Raw genomic sequence first — 21,634 nt, 5'->3', positions numbered from 1 at the left:
ATTGTACATACTGAGGCACTCAAGTATCCAACTATGGGGAATTGAGTCATAGGCCTTTTTGTAGTCAATCCAAGCCATGGCAAGATTGGTTTGCCTTTTCCTGCTGTCTTGACAGACCGTCCGATCCACCAGTAACTGATGTTTGGCTCCTCGAGTGTTGCGCCCAATTCCTTTCTGAGCACTGGTCATATAGTGACTCATGTGCTCTTCCAGTTTGTCTGCAACTATCCCTGAGAGCAGTTTCCAGGTGGTGGGCAAGCACGTTATTGGTCGATAGTTTGTGGTAATCGGCCCCTGCTTTGGATGTTTTATCAGAAGTACAGTTCTTCCTTTGGTCAGCCATTCTGGATGGTCACCTTGTTCTATTAGGCATTCCATCTGCTTAGCCATTCTAGTGTGAAGTGATTTCAATTTCTTCAACCAGAAAGCTTGAATCATGTCATGGCCAGGTGCTGCCCAGTTTTTTATACGCTGCACTCTGCACTTGATGTCCTCTTTGCTGATGGTGAGTCCTTGCTGAGCCACAGTGTGTTGATGGCTCTCTTTAAGCCTCTTCAGCCAATTTGCAGTGGTGTTATGAGTAGTCTCTTTCTCCCAGATGTCCTTCCAGAACTTTGAAGTGCTAGATCGGGAAAGCTCAGACATTGTCTTCTGCAGTTCACCTTTGAACTGGGAATACACTCTAGATGGATTATTGATGAACAGTTTGTTCATTCTCTTGTTATCCTGCTCTTTGGTGTACCGCTTCAGTCGTGCCGAGAGTGCTACTAGCTGCTGTTTGGCAGATTCTAGAGCTCCTATTGTGGCTTCCCTTTTTGGACGCTCCAAACTGTGGTTAGATCTCTCACTGAGCCTACTAACTTTCTTGCGCAAGTCCTTGATCTTATTTTGTAGCCTCAGCTGCCAGGATGGAATGGCTTGAAGCCTTGTTGGCTTAATATCCATCTCCTCCAAGATGACGGTTGCTGTACTGTAGATTAAGGCATTAGTTTCACTGATTGATTCAGTTGAGATCGACTCCAGTGCCAAGTTAAGGTCTTCTAACAGCTTCTTGGGTATGGCCTTGCTAACTCTTCGTAGTGGAACCCTGCAACCATAATCACTAGCAGCTGACATCTTGTTGATGATATTTTCCGCAAGCTCTGTCACCCTTGGGTCAAGGTCAAAGTGCATGAACCCTTCAACCTGTGAATCAACACATGATCGTGTATTCGTGACAGTGTGTGTTGACATGCACTCCTCATTGGTTGAGGTTACTTGGGTGAACTGTTCCCTAATTTCATCTACCTCAAGTTCCGATATGAGGTGCCGCTTGATTATGTTACTCCTCTGAGCTACAAGTTGCTTAGCGGTTAGTGGCAATTCAGGGGGCATGTTTATCCACAGTTGACGCATCTTTTCTATGTCGCCCCACTTTTGAGGTTCACTCATAAAGTAGCACTGCATGAGGTCCATTTCATCTGTTTTGAACCAATAGCCCATTTTTCACTGCCTTGTCCTGGTTCAGCTACAGGCAGCGCGGACCTTGTTTGACCGGGCGACGTCCGAGCCGGCATGGCTTTGGTTATTGCACTCATCATAGAGGTTGTAGACATTATACAAGCAAGGGTTTTGTCTGAGGACCACTAGAAAAGTGCAGTTGTTGGGGTTTGAACCGAGGACCTAATGATCACGGTCCCGATACCTTACCAACTGCGCTATCTGTCCTGTATAACTTTAACTTGCAGCTACTGACAGTTTCATGACTTCTCCTGTCAATCTTCGGGCTGCTACTAAAATTCAAGATTGTGACTGATATTCCCGTCCTTTTCTCTGATATGGGCAGGAATATCAGTTACCATCTTGAGTTTTAGTAGCAGCCTGAAGATTGACAGAAGACGTCATGAAACTGCCAGTAGCTGCAAATTAAGTGCAACTATCTTCCGTAACTAGTACTATTTGCCCAAATTTCTTGTAGAGCTCTTTTATTTTACCATTACTTTACTATATTATTACATAATATAGTAGAACTTTAGTTATAATTATATGTCTATTTATATATATATGTAGTCAGGCCTACTGCTAACAGCACTCTACGCTCTAAAAAGTGCGGAGTGTTATAACTAAATAGAGTGTTGGAATAGGTTAATGTTACTTATCTTAAAATCCAGCCTAATGCTTCTCCCTGGGGTCACGACATTTCTGTTTCGTGCTTCTGCACTCGTCAGAGAACTTGCGTTAAATGGCTGTTGGAATTGCCTCTCCTGGTGTTGCTGGTGTTCGTAGCTTCGCCTCTGCCTGAATCATATAGGCTAAGAAGATATTTCAAGGAGTGTCTGATTGTGTTGTTGATTTCACTTCTTTTGTTTAAGGTGGATGTTTCTGGCCTGCAAATGATGTAATACTTTTCAGTAAGGCACAGATGGCATTTCTTTGTTAGGTTTGAATAGACTTGGGCTTTCTGCATAATTTTCCATTTAATCCTATCGCTTGTATTGAGATGCGTTTACGGAGTTATGAATTATAAGAGCATGAATGAAGCCTTGTGGTTTCTATATGTACATTTGAAATCGGTTGTGCATAGGCCTATGTTAGTGGTCTTGGCACCTGTGTCTCCTCTAGACCACTATACCCTGGTATGTTATGTTTGTAGCTAGGCAGTTTTCATCCAGTAGGCAGTTGTTCCTTACTCTGCAACTGCGGTTCCTACTTGCAGTCGTGCTCTCCTAGTTGTTTAGCAAGGATCTGTTATGCAAGTCTATGCGTTGCTTCATGTTAGGAATGCTGGAGTAGCTGAGTTTTAGTGCATGTCTCACTATGTTTCCATGACCTGCATGATGTGTAAGTTTGAGCCGATCTGCAAGTTAACCGCATCATGGAAACGGCATAAATCCGCAAGCTAAGCAATTTTTGCGATTTGCAAAACTTTATCGAATCTATCATGCTTGCGAATCATGGAAACGGCACTTGCGAATCATGCGCATTAAAATATTGCTGGCTAGTGGGTTCTAGTGGCTAGTGGGTTTTGCTGGCTAGTGGGTTTCTGGTTGGACATTGAAATTCCAAAAAATATGGAAAAGAGAGATAAACTTTAAAGTCAGCAGTTATGGAACAAATATAAAACACAGAGAAATTACTCGACAAATCTAATACATGAAAAGAAGAAAATTTATATTTCTAATTCAATTTTAGAGTCAAAAGCTACGCAAATCAAAAAGCTGTGGCAAGTTATGCGCAACACTAACAAAAACAGCACTAATCCAGATATGTCATCCGAAACTGATACCCCTGCACGTTCGTTGGGTAATGCATTTAACAAACATTTTATCAACATTTCTAGAAATCTAAATATCAAAAACTAACGCAGTTAGACTCTTAATTCGCATAGCTATTCACATGCTTCAAATACTATTTCACCTATACATACAGCCGATGTAGTAAACATACTGCATCGCAATCGTTCAGACAAAGCTACAGGTATTGGCAACATCTCAATTCGAATTCTTTGCATATCACTGCCATTTATAATCATCCAGCTTACAGATATCATTAATAGAGCTATTAAGGAAGCAGCTTTCCCTGAACTATAGAAAACTGCTATAATTACCCCACTACACAAGGGTGGTGATAAAAATAATTTATCTAATTATAGACGCATATCTGTACTTCCTTTACTTTCTAAAATTTACGAAAGACATACTTACTGCGCTTCAAATACACTTAGATAACAACAACACTATAAGCAGCTTACAGTCAGGATTTAGAAAAAACCACTCTTGTATCCCAATCATTCATCATCTCTACTCCACTTGGTCAAACATGGTCAGGAACAAAAATACTTTAGTCATTATCTTTCTTGGCTTTCACAAAGCTTTTGGCATGATTAATCATAATATCTTTATTTCAAAACTTGCAAACATAGGAATAACTGTTAAATTTCTTGACACCATCAGGTCATATCTGAATGAACGGCACCAATGCGTGAAAAAAAAAATATATCTGCTGAGATGCTCTTCCTATAGCAAGGGACTGTAACCTTTTCCACTCAAAGAGCCATTTGGACTCGTTTCCAACAGAAAAGAACGCAGTGGGAGCCACAAACCCCTTTTGATATTTTAAATTTCAAAAAAATAACTACTACATGTAACATTTTTGTTTAGCTTTTACACCATAAAACAAAAAGGTGTAGGATGTATAATAATATAACTGTTGAGAAAAAAAAATTAAGTTTCTGCAAAGAACAATAAAATAGCTAATAATAACTTGAATGTAACGTGAAAATATTACGTTGTTTTTAAGGTTAATTTTAAGAAAAATTGCAACTTCATGTTTAGTTCAGTCCTTTTAACAAGATGTTTGCAAAATTTGACGATAAGACTTTTTGTTTGCAAATTTCTCATCACATATTAAGCAAACTGGTGAACCAGTCTCATCAGCAGTGAAAGCAAATGAATCAGTCCACGTTAGATAAAAATGTTCTGTTTTCTTCTGTCACTTTCCTTAGTATTCGCCATAGTTTGCCTACCTGGGGTAAAGAAATTCAAGGAGTGTCGTGCCGGCTGGTGTAATTTTGGCAGTCTTACTGGCACATAAATAGTAACGCATAGCAAGCAACAATGTTTGATTTATCACCATAATTACAATTTTTTGAATTATGTTACAAAATCTAATGATAAAACTTTTATATTTTTATTAATTACTAGGCATAATTATGGTAAAAAAATAAAAAGATCCAAAGTCAGAGGGAGCCGCAGGGAGGGAGTGAAAGAGCCGCATGCGGCTCCAGAACTGCAGGTTCCTGACCCCTGGTATATACGGTCCTATAGGTACTGGCGTTCCACAAGGTTCAGTTCTTGCACCCACACTGTTTCAAATTTTTATAAATGATTCACTTAAGTTACCACTCTACAGCACACCTCATGCTTTCCTGACGATACCTCATTCTCTATATCCAAAACTGACCCTTCATGCCTCCAATCTAAAATAAATTCAGACCTAAGACTTATCCAACAGGAGTGTGTGACAAATCAGATGCTTCATAACATTGCGGAATCTCACTATATCTAAGTAAATCCACAATTGAATTTCCCTCTGACAATTTTTATATTCGACAGTACCCTAACAAGACAATCTCCTTTTAAACTACTTGGCTTTATCATCAACAACTCTTTATTATGGCTAGACCAAATCTCATTCATTTCAAATAAAATATTATCTAACCTACGTTTATTTTATAACATTCATAATCTTATGAACTTTGATACTGCCAGACTATATTACTATAATTTTATACATTCCTATCTTATATATGGCCTACATGTGTTCTACCCTACAACACCTGTAAAATATACCAACACACTATTTATGTTACAAAAAAAGCTTTACGACTTATATGCAAAGACCTAAACATACCCCATAAAAACCATCACTTACCACCTACCAACTTAATAACAAGCACTACTGGTGTTCTTCCTTTACCGAAGCTATCACAGTACTTTACCTGCCTCACTGCTCATTCAATACTCCACAATAACTGCCCTAAATATCTCAGCAATAGCTTTCAAACCGTAAATCATGGTCACAAAACCAGGACCAAATATAAATTACCTAGTGCCATAAACCACAGCAAACTCAACAGTAACCTGCTAAATTCATTTAATAACCTCTGCACTCAGTTAAGAACTCTTCCTCTGCAATCTTTTAAAACAAAACTCAAACTAAACCTACTATCCTCTGACCAATAATACCATTCACCATCTAGCCTTACCTATTTTAACATTTTAATATTACACGCTGTTTTCATAACTAGAAATTTGTTGTCATAGATTATGTATAACTACTTTCACAGAGCTTTTATTTGTCCACTTTTTCTTTAAGCAATACTCACATCAATCCTCAAGCTAACGTTTTACATATTTTATGCATTCAGTTCCAACATTATTATATTAGCTAAACTATTCACTAGCTATTTAGTTTAGACTATAATTTCTTTGCTTTTTTATTTTATTTTTTTGTTGTACACTGCTTTTTAGTTAGTTTACTCGCTGTGGTACCTTGTGGAAAACATATTGTAAAATATGACTATTGATTACCACAATAATGATTGCTCATATATATAATATTATAAATGCATCATTCGAGTCATGAAAACATAGTATCTGCTAAATACTTGTTGCAGCGAATGAGTAGGGGGAAAACATGTATCTAGTTTTTAAACTGTCTGCATATGTTAGTTTGTACCACAGGTGTCCTGTGGTTGCCGAAGCCGAGGCCAGGCCGTAGTCTACACACACAAAAAGAACAATAAAGGTCCACGTAATTAAGAGAAAAAACAAAAGTATCCATTCAAATATCTCACCAATCTGATGAGCAGCACAAGCAAAAACTAAACCAATCGACAGCACCACCCATCATGTCAAAATATTCCAAGTTTCAAGTCATTTCTTGTACAACTCACTTTATGGTTTCTCAAAACTTGTCTCCAAGTCCCTATTAATTTGAGACTGTCCGATTACTGTTTTCTAAATGATCGCTGCTAGCCTAGCCTAGCGTCCTACTTCAACACCTCAGTAACTATCGAGGCATCGCTGAGTGCTCCCGAACGTTTCCCCAATAGTTACTGAGGTGTTGAAGCAGGACGCTAGGCTAGGCTAGCAGCGACCATTTAGCAAATAGTAATCGGACAGTCTCAAATTAATAGGGAACTAGAGACAAGTTTTGAGAAACCATAAAGTGAGTTGTACCAGACATGACTTGAAACTTGGAGTGTTTTGGCATGATGGGTGGTACTGTCGGTTGGTTTAGTTTTTGTGTGTGTTGCTCATCGGATTGGTGAGATATTTAGATGGATACTTTTGTTTTTGCTTACAACTACGTGGACCTTTGTTGTTTTTTGTGTGTACAGTCTAAGGTCCGGCCTCGGCTTCAGCAATATCCCACTAAAGAATACCTGTGGTCTGTACATCGGCGTTAAAAGGTGAGTATTACCATGTTATATGTCGCTTACGCTGTCTCTTGTTAGTCGATGGCTGAGCCAGGATGTGTTTTTACTTCAGTGTATAGCTATAATTACTGTCATTGAGTGCTTTTTGATAAGGTGGTTCTGCCTTGTTAAATTCATGCTCATTACTGGATAGTAAGGTTAGTCGCAAGTTAATGGTTATAGATTTTTTGTTACAGTACAGTGGGAGGGTCATTACTGTTTTTACATAGTTTGCATAAAACCTTTGTTTGAAATAAAATCATCGCCAATAAAGTAATATAAATAAGTATATGAAATTTACTCAAAGTTGTCAATGAGCTAGCGTAAGTACCGCAGTTATACTTTGTAGGTCAACACTGTTGAAGCTCTGGTAAAAGAAGCTGTCTCTCATGATTTGCCTAAGAAAAGAATACTTCCTCAATCAGCAACAGCTAAGAAAATAATAATCAACATCTCCGGACATAACTTTGTTAGTACTGTAGGCACTTTGCTAAAATACCCCGAATCTCGACTCGGCAAGTTGGTGCAAAAGGAACCGTCCCGTGCCAATTACTTCTTTGAGAGCGACGCTGAAATATTCAGAGAGGTTTTAAATTTCTACATAAGCGATGAGCTTCACTGTCCTAAGAATGTCTGCTACTCAAACTTTCTGTTGCACTTGGAATTCTGGGAGATTGATACTGAAGCGGTATCAAACTGCTGCTTTCAAGATATGTCTGAAGAAAAAGAACTTGACAGGCAGTTTGAGTACTTCAACAAAAAACTAAAACCCAAAATTAAAAATGCAGATGGAGACTATCCAAAGTCCTACTACGTGTGGTGCTTCTTGACTGATCCATTTGGAAAAGATACAAAGTTTAAAGCAGGTGCAAAAGTATATGCACTCTGTTACTTTTTACTGACAATCATTTCTGGACTTACAATGGCAATCTATTCAGTTCCTTCTCTATGGAGTGAAACAGGAGGCCTTACCAGAAATGACTCTGCACAGCTTTTCTCTCTAGATATGTCTTGTGAAGAATATTTAGCCCAGTGGATAAAGGGAGCCCCGAAGTCTGCTACAAATTTTGGCTATGTCACATTCATTTTCGCAGCTGAAATCTGGCTTAGATTTCTAACCTGTCCAAATAAAAAACAGTTTTGGAAGACTATACACGGAGTTGATATGATAATATCGATAATAGAGTTTGTGTGCTTTGCGCTGACAGCTCCTGTTGTGATGATCATATTAACAGACCTTGATCGATATCCGGAGAGTGATCAGTTGTGTGTCAGCTCTATGGTTGCAAGTGTTATCAGAATTGCAATAGGACAAGCGAGATATTTTCGTTTGTTCAGCTACGCTTATGTTTACAGGTTTGTGACATTGTGATATATTTAACATCTCATCTGCAAAAATCAAAAATGCAAGTCAACTTCTTTTGCCATGATAGCAAGAAGTAATTTTGAACCTATACCATATTAGACCTAATAGTCCATATCAGTCGTATTGTTCTATTAGTTACTCAGTAACATATTAGTCACTCAGTGTCATATTAGTCACTAAGTATCATATTAGTCACTCAGTATCATATTAGTTACCCAGTATCATATTATTCACTCAGTATCCTGTTAGTCACTCAGTGTCATATCAGTCACTCAGTATCATATTAGTTACTCAGTATCAAATTAGTCACACAGTATCATATTAGTCACTCAGCATCATATTAATCACTCAGTATCATATTAGTTACTCAGTATTATGTTAGTCATTCAGTAACATATTAGTGACTCAGTATAATATTAGTCCCTCAGTATCATATTAGTCACTCAGTATCATATCAGTCACTCAATATCATATTAGTCACTCGGTATCATATTAATCACTCAGTATCATATTAGTCAATCAGTATCATATTAATCACTCAGTATCATGTTAGTCATTCAGCAACAAATTAGTCACTCAGTATAATATTAGTCACTCAGTATCATATTAGTTACTCAGTACAATATTAGTCAGTCAGTATCATATTAGTCACTTAGTATCATAGTAGTTACTCAGTATCATATTAGTCACTTAGTAACATAGTAGTTAATCAGAATCATATTAGTCACTCAGTATCATTTTAGTCCCTCAGTATCATATTAGTCACTCAGTATCATATTAGTCACACAGTATCATGTTAGTCACTCAGTATCATATTAGTTACTCAGTATCATATTAGTCCCTCATTATCATTTTAGTCCCTCAGTATCATATTAGTCACTCAGTATCATATTAGTCACCCAGTATCATATTAGTAACTTATCTTTAGGTCAGTATTTTTTACAGCGGACTAAAGATCTTACTAATCACTCTGTACAGAAGTTGGAAAGAAATCCTGCTACTTGTTGTCCTGTTGGCTATGTCTGTCCTCATATTTGGTCCCCTGGTCTACTTTAGCATTTTAAACACTGTCGGTCAAGGCCTGCCTCTCAACAGCATTCCATCAGGTAAGATTTCCATTGTCAGGTGAGCTGTAAAAGAATTAAAAGATGCAAACTGTTTAAAGTTGCATTTAATGTAAATGTAATTAAAAACTGCTGGTCAGTTAATGCATATATCTTACATTTATTTCTCCGTATGTGTGTAGTTCCAGATATGGCTGTTAAATCTTGGAATAAGGAATCCGTATTGCAAAAGATTTGATCTCAGGCCCTTCGGTTTACCAGTTTGACACCTTACCAATTCTGCCACACAAGCTTGACATTTTAAATAGGCTATATATGTTGCTATATAGGAGCAAATAAACTACTGCTCTCGGTCATGACGTAATATGATGGCGTAACATCATGAGAATGTAACGTCATGACGGCGTAACGTCGTAGCTCTTATTAGTAAGCTAACTCAAATTATTCATTGGCAATGTGCCAGGCTATTGGCAAGTAGCAGGCAAATCTTATTATTTCTCATTGTTTATAAGCTGATTTTTATTATCTGGGCAGCGCCGGGTAGCACAGCTAGTATACATACACACGCTGATATATATTTATGCATATACAATGTATACACAAATATATATGTCCATGTAATTATTTTGTGTATATATATATACTCATGCTATATATACATATTATATATATAGCTATATATGTAACTATATATATATATAACTAAAGTTTTGAAGTAGGTTAAAGTTACTTATCTTTTTTCCAAATGAAGTCTGTTTTGTTATGATTACAATGAAATTTTTTTTGGAATTTTGTGTTGTTAAAACATTATCGCTATAACTGGTCAGACAAGCGACAGTCAACAGACAAACATTGAGATATATATAATGTGTTATATTTGACTCAATACTTTGTGTACTGAGTTTTCTTTATTCTTTATAAAACTATCGTTTCTAACAATAATAACATATGCATATATAAATATACATGTACTAGCTGTGCCACTCGGCGTTGCCCGTGTAATAGAAGAGTATTTGGACAGAAAATTGATTTGTGTTCAACATATTACAACATTTGCCATTCTAACTTTCCAACTACATATCATGAGCAAAGTTTTTTGTTTTATAAACAATGAGAAGCAGTGAGAGTTTTGCTATTAACAAGTTTAATAATGTGAGCGAACAGCTTATCGTGACGTTATGCTATGACCCGCGTCATACGCAAAGCAGTTAGGTTTTGCTCTGATATAATGACTTATATTGGCAGGCTAGGAATTTGACTTCTCCGTAGTCTTATGGGCTAGGTGTAATACTGGCTGGGCGGCTTGGTTCCAGATTGAAACCTCCTCGGTACGGAATATTTATTCCAAGATTTTAAGATCTATAGCCGGATTTCCGACGAACACACGTACACACGGACTTTGAGAAATATATATATATAGATATATAAAATATATATTTTATGAGCATATACACATATACACACTAGCGTAATACTTGGCATCACACGAGTATTAGAAGATATCTTTTAAACAAAGGCAGGTAATGTACATGGAGTTGCCTGCTACTTGACATTAGCATGGCACATTGCCAATGGCTAATTTGAGCAAGCTAGTACCCAATACCCATATTGCTAAACTTACTAATAAGAGCCGTGAGAGCAAGTTATAGTGACTTATATCGCCCAATGAATCCATGCATCTCACACAGCTCAATTTTTTAGCTAATCATCTGGAGAACAGGAGGTTCTGAGATCGAATCTTCTGCAATACGGATTCTTTATTCCAAGATTTTTGTAGCACTAGTTGGACATATACAACGACGACAAACTTTCAGAAATACATGCATATACACAATGTAGATGTACATAACCACATAAGTTTTTATACATATGTTGCTGTGTATTTACATATATATGTTTACAATATACACATAAATATATTTTTTGTTTGTATACATATTATTATAGGTATCTTCCATTTTGGTTTTTGAAATCAAAGCCAAAAATATATGCCATGTATATAGCTAATTATTAAAACAGTAAATGAATTTTATGAAAGTAGGTACATGCTACAACTTAGTTTTTACTTGAGCAATATATTTTGACTATATGTATAATTATTATATTATACTAATACGTTATAACAGTATAATTAACATATTATATTTATAATATTTCAATATATTTAGTTGCAACACCAACAACTGGTTGCAATTACATGCATAGAACCCAAAAGTTTTGTAAGTGCTAGGGCTCAAAGTTGAGAGGGCAGCCGACCTTTGTGTAATTTTGCTTGCAGCCTATTGGTTTGTCCTTGTAACCATGACAACTGTGGGCTATGGAGACATGTACCCTACCACTGTACCCGGATATCTCGCTACAGTCGTAGTAATGATTATGGGGCTTACCATAACTGCCCTGCCTATCGCCATTGTTGGAGGGAACTTCGCTGTGGTTTATGAGCACAACAAGAAAAGGGAGAGAGCTGAATCAGACCGGAAACAGAGAGACAAGTTGTCTCCTTGATTTAATAAATTTGGTTTTTCAATCAGAGAGTAAAGTTCATGAAATGCACTTTATGAAACACTCACATCGAGATGCAGCTCATTTTATGAGGTTGCCTCTATTATATTTAATAGAGGCAACCTGCTAATATAATGTATTATACATTATATTAGCTATTAACGATACTAACTGTCTTATGAATACACTCCAATTGAATATTCGATGAAGAGCTTTTTATGCGATACACCTTATCAATGTCATCACTCTTTTTATCTCTGCTATCTGACTGAGAAATATCACTTGCATATTAATACATTCACTTGTTGTTGAGACGGTTTAATCCCTACTAGCACTAAGCCAGTGATAGATGTTTAAGATGCTGGTTCTCCAAAACTAGAAGGAATTTTTAAACCAAATATTTTGGCAATCTGGCAGACAACATGAAGCTTGCAAAGTTTTTATAAAATCGTCTAAAATTGCGGAAACGCGCAACATCTACGTGTACTAACAGACAAACACAATGATAAAGTGGTATTTATTAATATAGATTATCGATATAATAACAATAATAATCGTATAAGAAAAGCTTATCTAGGTATAAAGTTCAGCAGTCGCTCCAACTTAAGAAAGTCTTTTCAGAGATACTTTTGATTTAGAAGTAGTTTTATCATAATAATTAAAGGTTGACTTGCAACAAAATTCACATTACAGATAGTTGGTATCAAAAGGTTTACTATGTCTAACTCTGTTGTGTTGTAGGTTTAAAACACGTGGAAATGTGATTACAAGCTTTTAAAAGCTCAAAAACGAACAGTTAATCGTAGCCATCATGAAAATGCCGTAGGTTGGAATTCCTTTATTTCAACGACATACTCGACATGGTTATTGTTTTGACGTGAAATGAAAGGCCAATAAAAGGCTCAATATAAAACGTTTCGTAGCACTAGTTTATGACCAACGGTTTGGGTTCTACCGAAAAGTCTTTATCAAATATACATGTAGATGCTCGCTACTTTACAGTTTCGTTTCAGCTTGGTCTAATCATCTAGTCGAACATAACGGCTGTCTCAAATAGCCGTTATCCACAATGTCTGTCTCGAAGGTAAAAACTCCATATATAGTAGTGTACATAGTGATGTTATATTTGATTTCTGACCATAACAACTAAATAAGTATTTGTTACTTTGTGAGCATAGGTAGTGAATTACAACAATTAAAAACACATTTTCTAATGTAACATCTTGTTTTAGCTGGTTTTTTCATAGTATGGTAATGGATTAAATTGTACTTAATTGTTTTATATTAAAAAAAATAGTGCATTGAGACACAAATAAATTGACATACGATCTCCGACTCGGAATGCATTAAGCTCGTATGTCGAGATATGACCATTGTTTAGTAATTTTTGTGAAGGCCACTGCAGCTTGCAACTCTAAGCAATGTATCATTTGTATCCTTGTTTGCGCAACTCTTGACTTTGCCATCAACATCTTGCAGCTAATTTGATCTGCATCATTTGTTAGCCAAGCATAGGAGACTGTAAAATATCATCTTGTAGAAGCATCTGCAAAATGATGCAGCTCTGTTTTCTAAACCTATCAGAAGTCTGCGGGCTTGTTGCATCTAGGAATAACAACATCTGGTAGGTATTATAACTGGGCTCGCCATTTTTCCCATAAAGTTCACAACTGTTCCGGCAGAGGGCCCCCACCTTCCTGATTTACTAATGGCTTGCAAAAAAAGTGTCTTTTTCAGAATCCCACAGGAATGTGTCCGAGTGGATCATAGATGGCAAACACTATTGATAGCATGCCTCTCTCAGTAAAATGGTTGATTTATATATGAACTTTGTAGCTCTAGTCATTACTTCTTGTATTCCAGTATACAGCCAAAACTTTTTTAGAAGGCAATACAGTATCATGAATATTAACCAGCAATGCATTTCTTAATCTATCATCGAAAAGAGCAGCGTACAAAACTTTCTGTTTGTAACTTTATATTTCTTTTTGTAAAAATGTCCTGCATGTCATGCAAAATTTCTATGGCTTCTCTTTCTGTCTTCAAATTACAAAGCCTGTCATCTACATAGAAATTGTTTGGATGAACAGCTGACCTGGTGGAGACCTTTGTCCATGATCGGTGGCAACTCCTTTCACTCCAACTTTTACACAGTTAAGCGATGATGTGGTCCCTTGCAAATGAACAGTCACTTTGTAATCACAAAAGTTTTTATGCTGAGAAAGCCTCAGTTACTTTTCTCAATATAGCAGTGGTGATACATGTGTTAGACGTCCCACATGATGGCTATCTAATTTAATCAACCATGAAGCAAGACTGTTTGCAGCTCATTGTTTAGGTCTGGTCTAAGCATGAGACAGGAGTTGAGAAAATTGCGACCATCAATAACACTGCAGTCAAAGACCACCCTCAACTTGCCCAGGTTCTTGGGATGGAAGACTGCATGATGTGGTATATACTATGCATTGGTTTTTTGATACTTGGTAACATGGACCTTTCTTTGCTTCACCTCTCTCTATGATCAATGACATTGAACTCGACAATAATTGAACTTTTTCATACTTTTTATTGTAAACTGTCCATTCACACTTTTCTTTGTGTTTGGGCAAACCTTCATCCAGCCATGTTCCTGTTGTATCTCAGCTATGGCTGGGCTTTAAACAAAAGAGGTATATTTTAGTGACCATCCAGTTGTTAACATGTATTGATCTTCAGCAACTCCAAGACCCTAGTTTTTTTAAACATCATGGCATTCTTTCTACTGGATAAGAAATCTTTTTCTAAGCACCTCAAAGCGTCAAAAGGTAAAACTTCCTTCCAACATTTTTTTATACATACTTCACTTCTTGTCTTTTGCTTCACAGTGCATTGGTTTGAGGATAGGCTTGGTTATGATACAAGGTGTTGTAGCTCTTTGCTAGTAACTGTGCTTTGCCAACCATGGCTCATCCAAGAGTTTCCTTCACCGCAAATGGTCGATCCAAACTTTCAGTATGGATCGACCATTTGCGTACCATAATAATGTACCTAAAGATCACAGAGCATTTGACCAGTTGTATTCAATAAACAATCCAAGTCTAGATAATGAGAGGCTTCTCCAGCTTCTCCACTTTAAAGATGAGAATACTAAAGAGCTTTCTTTAGAGACGAGATATGGTTCATAAAAATATGCTGTTTTGAAATGCAATCTGGTAAGATTATAGAAGGTGATGAACGCTGATAAGAAGCTACTGCCAAACCAATATATTTCTTACAGTGTACTTGCTTCTCTGTGCTTTACGCCATTGTTCTAAAGTTGAAAGCTGTGAATATTACATTGGCTTTTAAACCAGCTGCAGCCTGGCACGTTATAAAGGATTAGTCATATTGGGAATCTAAGAGCGTAGATCAAGTTTTTTGCTTTCAACAGTGTTACTTGTAATCTTAACTGGCACAATCGTTAATGGCACCTCACATACATTGTTTCCTAATATGGAATTGCCAGTAGCTGACTGTAGTGGCTGTTGCAGCTCTGATGCTGTGAGTATGGATAAAGTGTCTTAGGATACAGTCCTTGAGATTCGATCCCAATGAGATTTGATTGATTTGGCAAGCACAAAGTTATTCTGATAAAGAATAGTAAGATGGGGTTTCTCACCATCTTGACAATTCTCTTACTGCTGACAGAATTTGGACCTATGTTCAGCAATCAAACATCTCAAGCACAGTCCCTTTTTGATGAACTTCATTTTCTTCCCATAGTTGAATTAATCTCTAAATTTGAAACATATAGCAAAAATATTTCTATTACGATATACGCATAAATCCTGTTGAGTCCAGACAGCTGCCATGTCTGTGTCCAAATTGCAATTGCTTTCTGAGTCCTGCTATAGCCCAAAAAGCTCCTGTTTCCTTATGCTGTGCTCAAGACTGGTGAATTAACCATCATTTTTATTAAGAGCTACAGAGCACGGCTCAATAATAAGGTTTGCCTTACTGCAGATAAAGTCTGCAGGATCTGCAAAATCTGGATACTTACCTTTGTTTGTCTGTATTCAAAGGACTGTCTATTCCATCTGCTGACTGAAGCTGTGGTAGCAGTTTACCACTTTCTTCCCCCTTCCCAGCTGTTGTTGAGAGCTCCCAATCCTGGCAAATTTGCCATATGTGAACTGATATCTCATATAGTTAGCCAGTTTTGCCATCTGCTCTCTGGACATTTAACGAATCTTTTTCTGAAAGCACCTGAAATAATTAGCGGCGCGCCACATTGCTTATCGAGAGTGGTCTTGTCTTCCTAAAACCTACTTTTGGAGTGAGTATAAAAATGGCCACTGATTGCAACAGGCCCGTATTCAACTTTTTAGTGATTTTCGGCGGCTAAGTACTAAGAATTGCCCAAGTGATCTCTCATCCACTTGGAATTTCCAAGTTGGAAATTCCAAGAAAGATTGTAAATTCCAAGAACGGTTGGAAATTCCAACAACTAATCTATTAGCTACTAGCGTTCTATATTGTCTCCATGGTGATCTCGCCAAATGAGTGAGTCAGTCTTTGTTGAGACTTGCAAACTGAACTTTATTGCTTATAGTGGGAGTAAAAAGAAGACCCCTAAACTTGCATTTTCACTAATTTTCAGGCTCACTAATATAGTATTGGTTTTCCCTGCCACTAATGCAGTGAGTGAAAGATCCTTTTCTGTATTGAAGTAAATCAATACATCGACGAGGAGCACTATGGGGCAGGCTCTGCTAAATAATCTCCTAATATTACACATGTAGAAAGATGTTGAAACAGATACAGAATCAGTTGTGAAAGATTTCTGTCATGAACACATTGACAGATCTAGAGCTATTGCAATAAAGAAGTAATAGCTCTTGTTTTGTCAGTGACCTTTACAGAAATCTGTAGTGTCACGATTTTATATTTTTCGTTGAATAAAGAAAAGGTTTTGCCTATAAAACCATAAAAACCATAAAAAATATATTTATGTAGATTTTGATGCTTATAATTGATTGCATTTAAGCATACTCTGAGGGTTGTTGATGCTTAAAAGGTCCAGAACTTCGGGGCGCTGCCCCGAACCCCGTTGGGGGCTTACACTGCCCCCAAACCCCAGGTGCTTATAACTAGTCACCTAACATTTGTTGCCCGAACTTGCGACCAGGGAATACAGGCTTGAATTGCAAGTAGAGGATGCCATTCTAAGAAGGACTAATTTCTAACTCTATTTTTGTGTTAGCATTTTGAAAGAGAACTTTCAGTCCGTAAACTCCAATGGGTCTCAGAAAATAATGTTGGTTCGGTTATCTCAGTAGTTCCCAACTGGTGGTCTATGGACCCCTTAGGGGTCCACAGAAGGTTTTGAGGGGGTCCACCGCCCGATGCGAGTATTGGGTTTTCTAGCTAGTTATTTACAGCTATTTCTGTCTCATAGTGGTTAGATCAATGATATAAAACACTAAAAGGATAGGTGACGCTATCATATGGGCGGAATTTAATGATCGAGCTCTGTTGGGATTGTGCTAGTCTGGGTTTCGGGGCTAATGAAATTCCCGTGGTGTGGTCGCGTTGTCTTGTTAGGATTTTGGGTCCAGATTTTTATTACCTATGTGCATCAATCGCTGGATAGTACCTGATTTCCGGTTAGTAGTACGAAACAACAAAATCTGTAACCAGCAAACACGTAATTCTTTCTCTCCCTCTTCAATTTCAGCGATATACTAAAATCCATGGAAATTGAAACATTTCAATTTACAATGCATTGTTATAAACACCACATATTATGATGTTTATAAAGGGGTCCGTGACTTTTAGATAAGGAGCTCAGGGGGTCCATGGCTCCAAGGTAGTTGGGAACCACTGGGTTATCTGATTAAACACGTTAAAGTAGGCAATGGCTACCATTAGTTAATTAGATAGCATTGTGATGGATGATAGAGTTTGTGAGATGGCTGACATAAACCGTGTGTTTAGCATCGCACCCTTTGTAGATAACCAGTTCACCTATTCAATTTTTGTGCTGGTTACTAAAAAGATTTTGTGGCTTTCTGAAAACCATGATGACCTGTGGTCGAAGCTGCAGATTTACACACCTCGTCTGCAGAATACTGTGATATTTGTTGGTATTATACTGTTGACTCATGAATATAGGGTTTTGTAAGCTATAAGCTATCTATGAATTGCTGTGAGGTCTCTTCTCTGGTCAACATTGAGCAGCCATCATCTCTTCAAATATAACCTTGTGCAATTTATTTTCTCGAGGGAACGGTTGGAGTTAATCTGTAAATCCTTGGTACTGGTTGAAGAGTAGCTCTGTGAAAATGGCAAGGTGGCGTAACAAGTGGCTCATCCTGTTGATAAACAAATTTGAGCCTTGTTGTTTTGTAAACTTATCTGTTTTGGTGAAGTGATCGCTCCAGAAAACTGCCTGTGGCTGGGAGGCAATCTCTAATGCCTTGTGCATACTGTATTTTATGTTGCCCACCATAAGTGGTAATATCTACCTGTCGTGCATCATCTTCATCATTACACCCATTGTTATTCTCTTAGCTTGGAATGTGTTGCTCAACCTTAAAAGCTGCGTATTCTGTAAAAAGGTTTCAGGTTTTTCGTTTATAAAACCTTCTTCTGAACTACTAGGCTGATCAACCTCATTGGAATTGTCATCATTGGCAAGATTTACACCCCTTGTAATGCTTTCACCATTTGTAGAAGCAGTTTTATTATCTGTAGAACTGTTTCATCATGAGTACGATTGGGTGCTTTAACTAGAGTCCTCCTTGAAATTCGTGTGTTCTTGTGACCTTTGAATAAGCGTAACTTCACTACCTGTTGTTAGCAGTTTAGCTTTAGGCCATTTCTTTCTGAGCTCAAAGATTACTAGTTTGAAAAGATCAGACATCTTGTTAAGAGAGTTGACAGGTAGCGGATTATGTTTAGATCCTAGAATCACTGTGGATTCGGTTAGTTTGCTTTACATCTCTTGTGATGAAAGATTCAGTCTGACAAGGATTGTGAGAATATGATAATGAGATTATCAAAACACTTTGAGAAGACTGGCTGTGATTTATATTTAGAAATACGTTCACTACATGTAAAAAACATATATAAACTTAACGTATCTGCAGAAAAATCAAATGAAAATTAATATCACAAAATGTCTTTCTTAAACTAACACACTGGGAAACACATTTGCCTATTCAGCTAACCGTATTTTTATCTGTAAAAAGCTCCGCAATTGTAAGCTAACTAGATTGTCAGCTAGATAACTGTATTGTTACCAGTCTCTCTAAACGTCTCTTTAAACGTCTCTCTAAACATCTCTCTAAACGTCTCTTTAAACATCTCTCTAAACGTCTCTTTATACATCTCTCTAAACATCTCTTTAAACGTCTTTCTAAATGTCTCTTTAAACGTCTCTCTAAACGCCTCTTTAAACATCTCTTTAAACGTCTCTCTAAACGTCTCTTTAAACATCTCTCTAAACGTCTCTTTATACATCTCTCTAAACATCTCATCAAACGTCTCTTTAAACATCCCCTTAAACATTTCTTTAAACACCTCTCTTAACATCTCTCTCAACATCAGCTTGCTTACTTTCCTAATGACAACACTGCTCTGTTAAAGTTGGTTTCTAAACCAATGTTAACAAAGTGTCATATGATCTAATCAGTAGTTTTACCAGCGTCTGAGTTTGATTTTAATACACTGAGTGTATTCAGACATAGAGATGAAATGTTGATGCGGGTGATTAGCGAGTAGACTGACTGTAGGTCTGTTTGCATCTAAGAGTTTTTTGTCTAAATAGTGCTTGACTGTGATTGCGTGCTGGTCAATGACGTACTGTTCACATAGTTTTTTATTTGTTGAACAAACTAGTGAAACAAAAATTAAACACAAAACTATGAGTTATGTAATTGCTTGCACTTACTGTAGTAATAGACAGTTTGGTGAAATACATGGATACAAAGGAACCCAAATTAAGAAACTTTTGGAACTGTGTATAATAAATCCTAATCGCTATGACCCAAGTCCAGATACACAATCACTGTTTATATAATACCTTATATTGAGGATGGCTGTGCTTGGTCAGCGCTAGAACACTGTTAGTAAGAAAGTTAATTCTTAATTCTTCTGTTGGTATGACTTGATTTCAGTAATTGAACCTTATAGGTTTTATATATAGATGACTAGCAAAAAAGAAGTTTTTGCCTTTTCTAGAGAACAAAGAAAAATACCTTTGTATCCCTACACGCAGTGAGTAATTAGATTAAACATATTCACGAAAAGAAGACAATGTCCACAATGTAATATTATGCGTATAATGACATGAAAGAAGAGACAGCTCTCAACAACAAGGCCCTCATCGCACACATAGACAGCCTAACACTTTGACATTTTCTGGAAAAGTAAAAAGGAGATGTGAAGGAGATTTCAGAACCAAAGTGGTGAGATGCGGAGTACAGATTTAGACCGAGTGGTGAGATGCAAATAGCAGATTGCCTACGATGGAAGTTTATTCCACAGTTTTTTAACTCATCACCTCTATTGTATGCCATCTTAAACCTGCATATATATGACTTGAATTCATGGAAGCAAACACGATTGGCAAAATTATGAAAATATTGTACTTGAAGTTGTTTGAAAGTCGTCTGTGTAAAAATGCTGTATAAGCAGTTTAAACCCGAGTTAAAGTTTCGAGGCCAGTTTATGCCTGTTACACTCAATATTACACCCTAATATTTAGCAAAAATACCAAAATGTTTGTCAAAGCACCAGTCATCGACAATGTTGCTAAAAAAGTGCTCAACAAAGCTCTTTGAAACTTTTTATGAAAAATTTGCTGTCTCATTTGGCATTATATTTTAAGAACTTCACATTTGTTGGTCAGTTAGGTTTTGCTCGCTGACATCGCGAACAGACCTAGATAAAAAAGTCACAAGCTCCAGAATTTTTTTCATTTTTATAGTTTGCAGTTTTCTTTGCAGTTCGCTGACAGTGTAACATTTAGGACTGCGGAGTTGGTTAGTTGTACATCCTACACAGCTCACACTTCATAACATGATGTTTACTGATAATAGCTAGAAAATTTTTATATTGAACATAGTTAATGAAAGGATAGGCGCTGCCTTTTGATCAGTTGCAATTTTGTAATAAGAAAGCAGCTGCCAGTGTGACATGATTACCTCTATTTACTTTTTAAATGTTTGATACGGCGTCACACATCTTGAAGTCTCCTTCAATTTTCTATTTGGGAGAAGATATCAATAATATCGACCACAAATTTAGAGTAAGTTAAACTGTTGAGTGTGAAAATTATACTTCAAGATCTGTACTGTATACAGTATAGTAGGATAATATTCAAATAAGATAATATTCAAATAGTCATTTATATTTATGACTACAAATAGACAGTAAAAGCATTTGTTTGCAATCCATTTAATTTTAATGAGTTTTTTTAATAGGTTGTTAATATTTAGCGTTGTCCTTGTTGGCGAAAAAGAATTGATTCTTTATTTTAATGGGCTGGCTTTCAAGGTCGTTCTTGTTGCCTCTTGGATTCAAAACGGCGTTTAAAATCATTACACTAATGGTTGAGACAGTCAGCTTTTATATTTGACTAAACGCAAACAAGACTGGAGAAATCATCAGAAATGAACACGGTATATAACTATATTCAAAGTTTCTTTATAGTGAAGTTATTAACTTTGTTAATTACTGGCATGCTACTGTGGCTTCATATTTTAAAGTTGCTCGCAT

At 36.8% G+C, this 21,634-nt stretch overlaps 1 protein-coding gene across 1 annotated transcript; it reads left to right on the top strand.

Annotated features, from left to right (window-relative positions):
• The first annotated feature begins 2,221 nt into the window (after positions 1-2,221).
• LOC137407182 (potassium voltage-gated channel protein Shal-like) lies at positions 2,222-11,896 on the top strand. The gene is made up of 4 exons (XM_068093785.1): positions 2,222-2,257; positions 7,311-8,317; positions 9,273-9,433; positions 11,670-11,896. Exons 1-4 carry the CDS (start codon positions 2,222-2,224, stop codon positions 11,894-11,896), a joined length of 1,431 nt encoding a protein of 476 aa, XP_067949886.1.
• Positions 11,897-21,634: the final 9,738 nt, after the last annotated feature.

The sequence above is a fragment of the Watersipora subatra genome, chromosome 10, assembly GCF_963576615.1.
Source record: "Watersipora subatra chromosome 10, tzWatSuba1.1, whole genome shotgun sequence".
Taxonomy (NCBI): domain Eukaryota; kingdom Metazoa; phylum Bryozoa; class Gymnolaemata; order Cheilostomatida; family Watersiporidae; genus Watersipora; species Watersipora subatra.
Note: the sequence above shows the minus strand (reverse complement) of the source record. Positions and strands in the feature narration are given on the sequence as shown.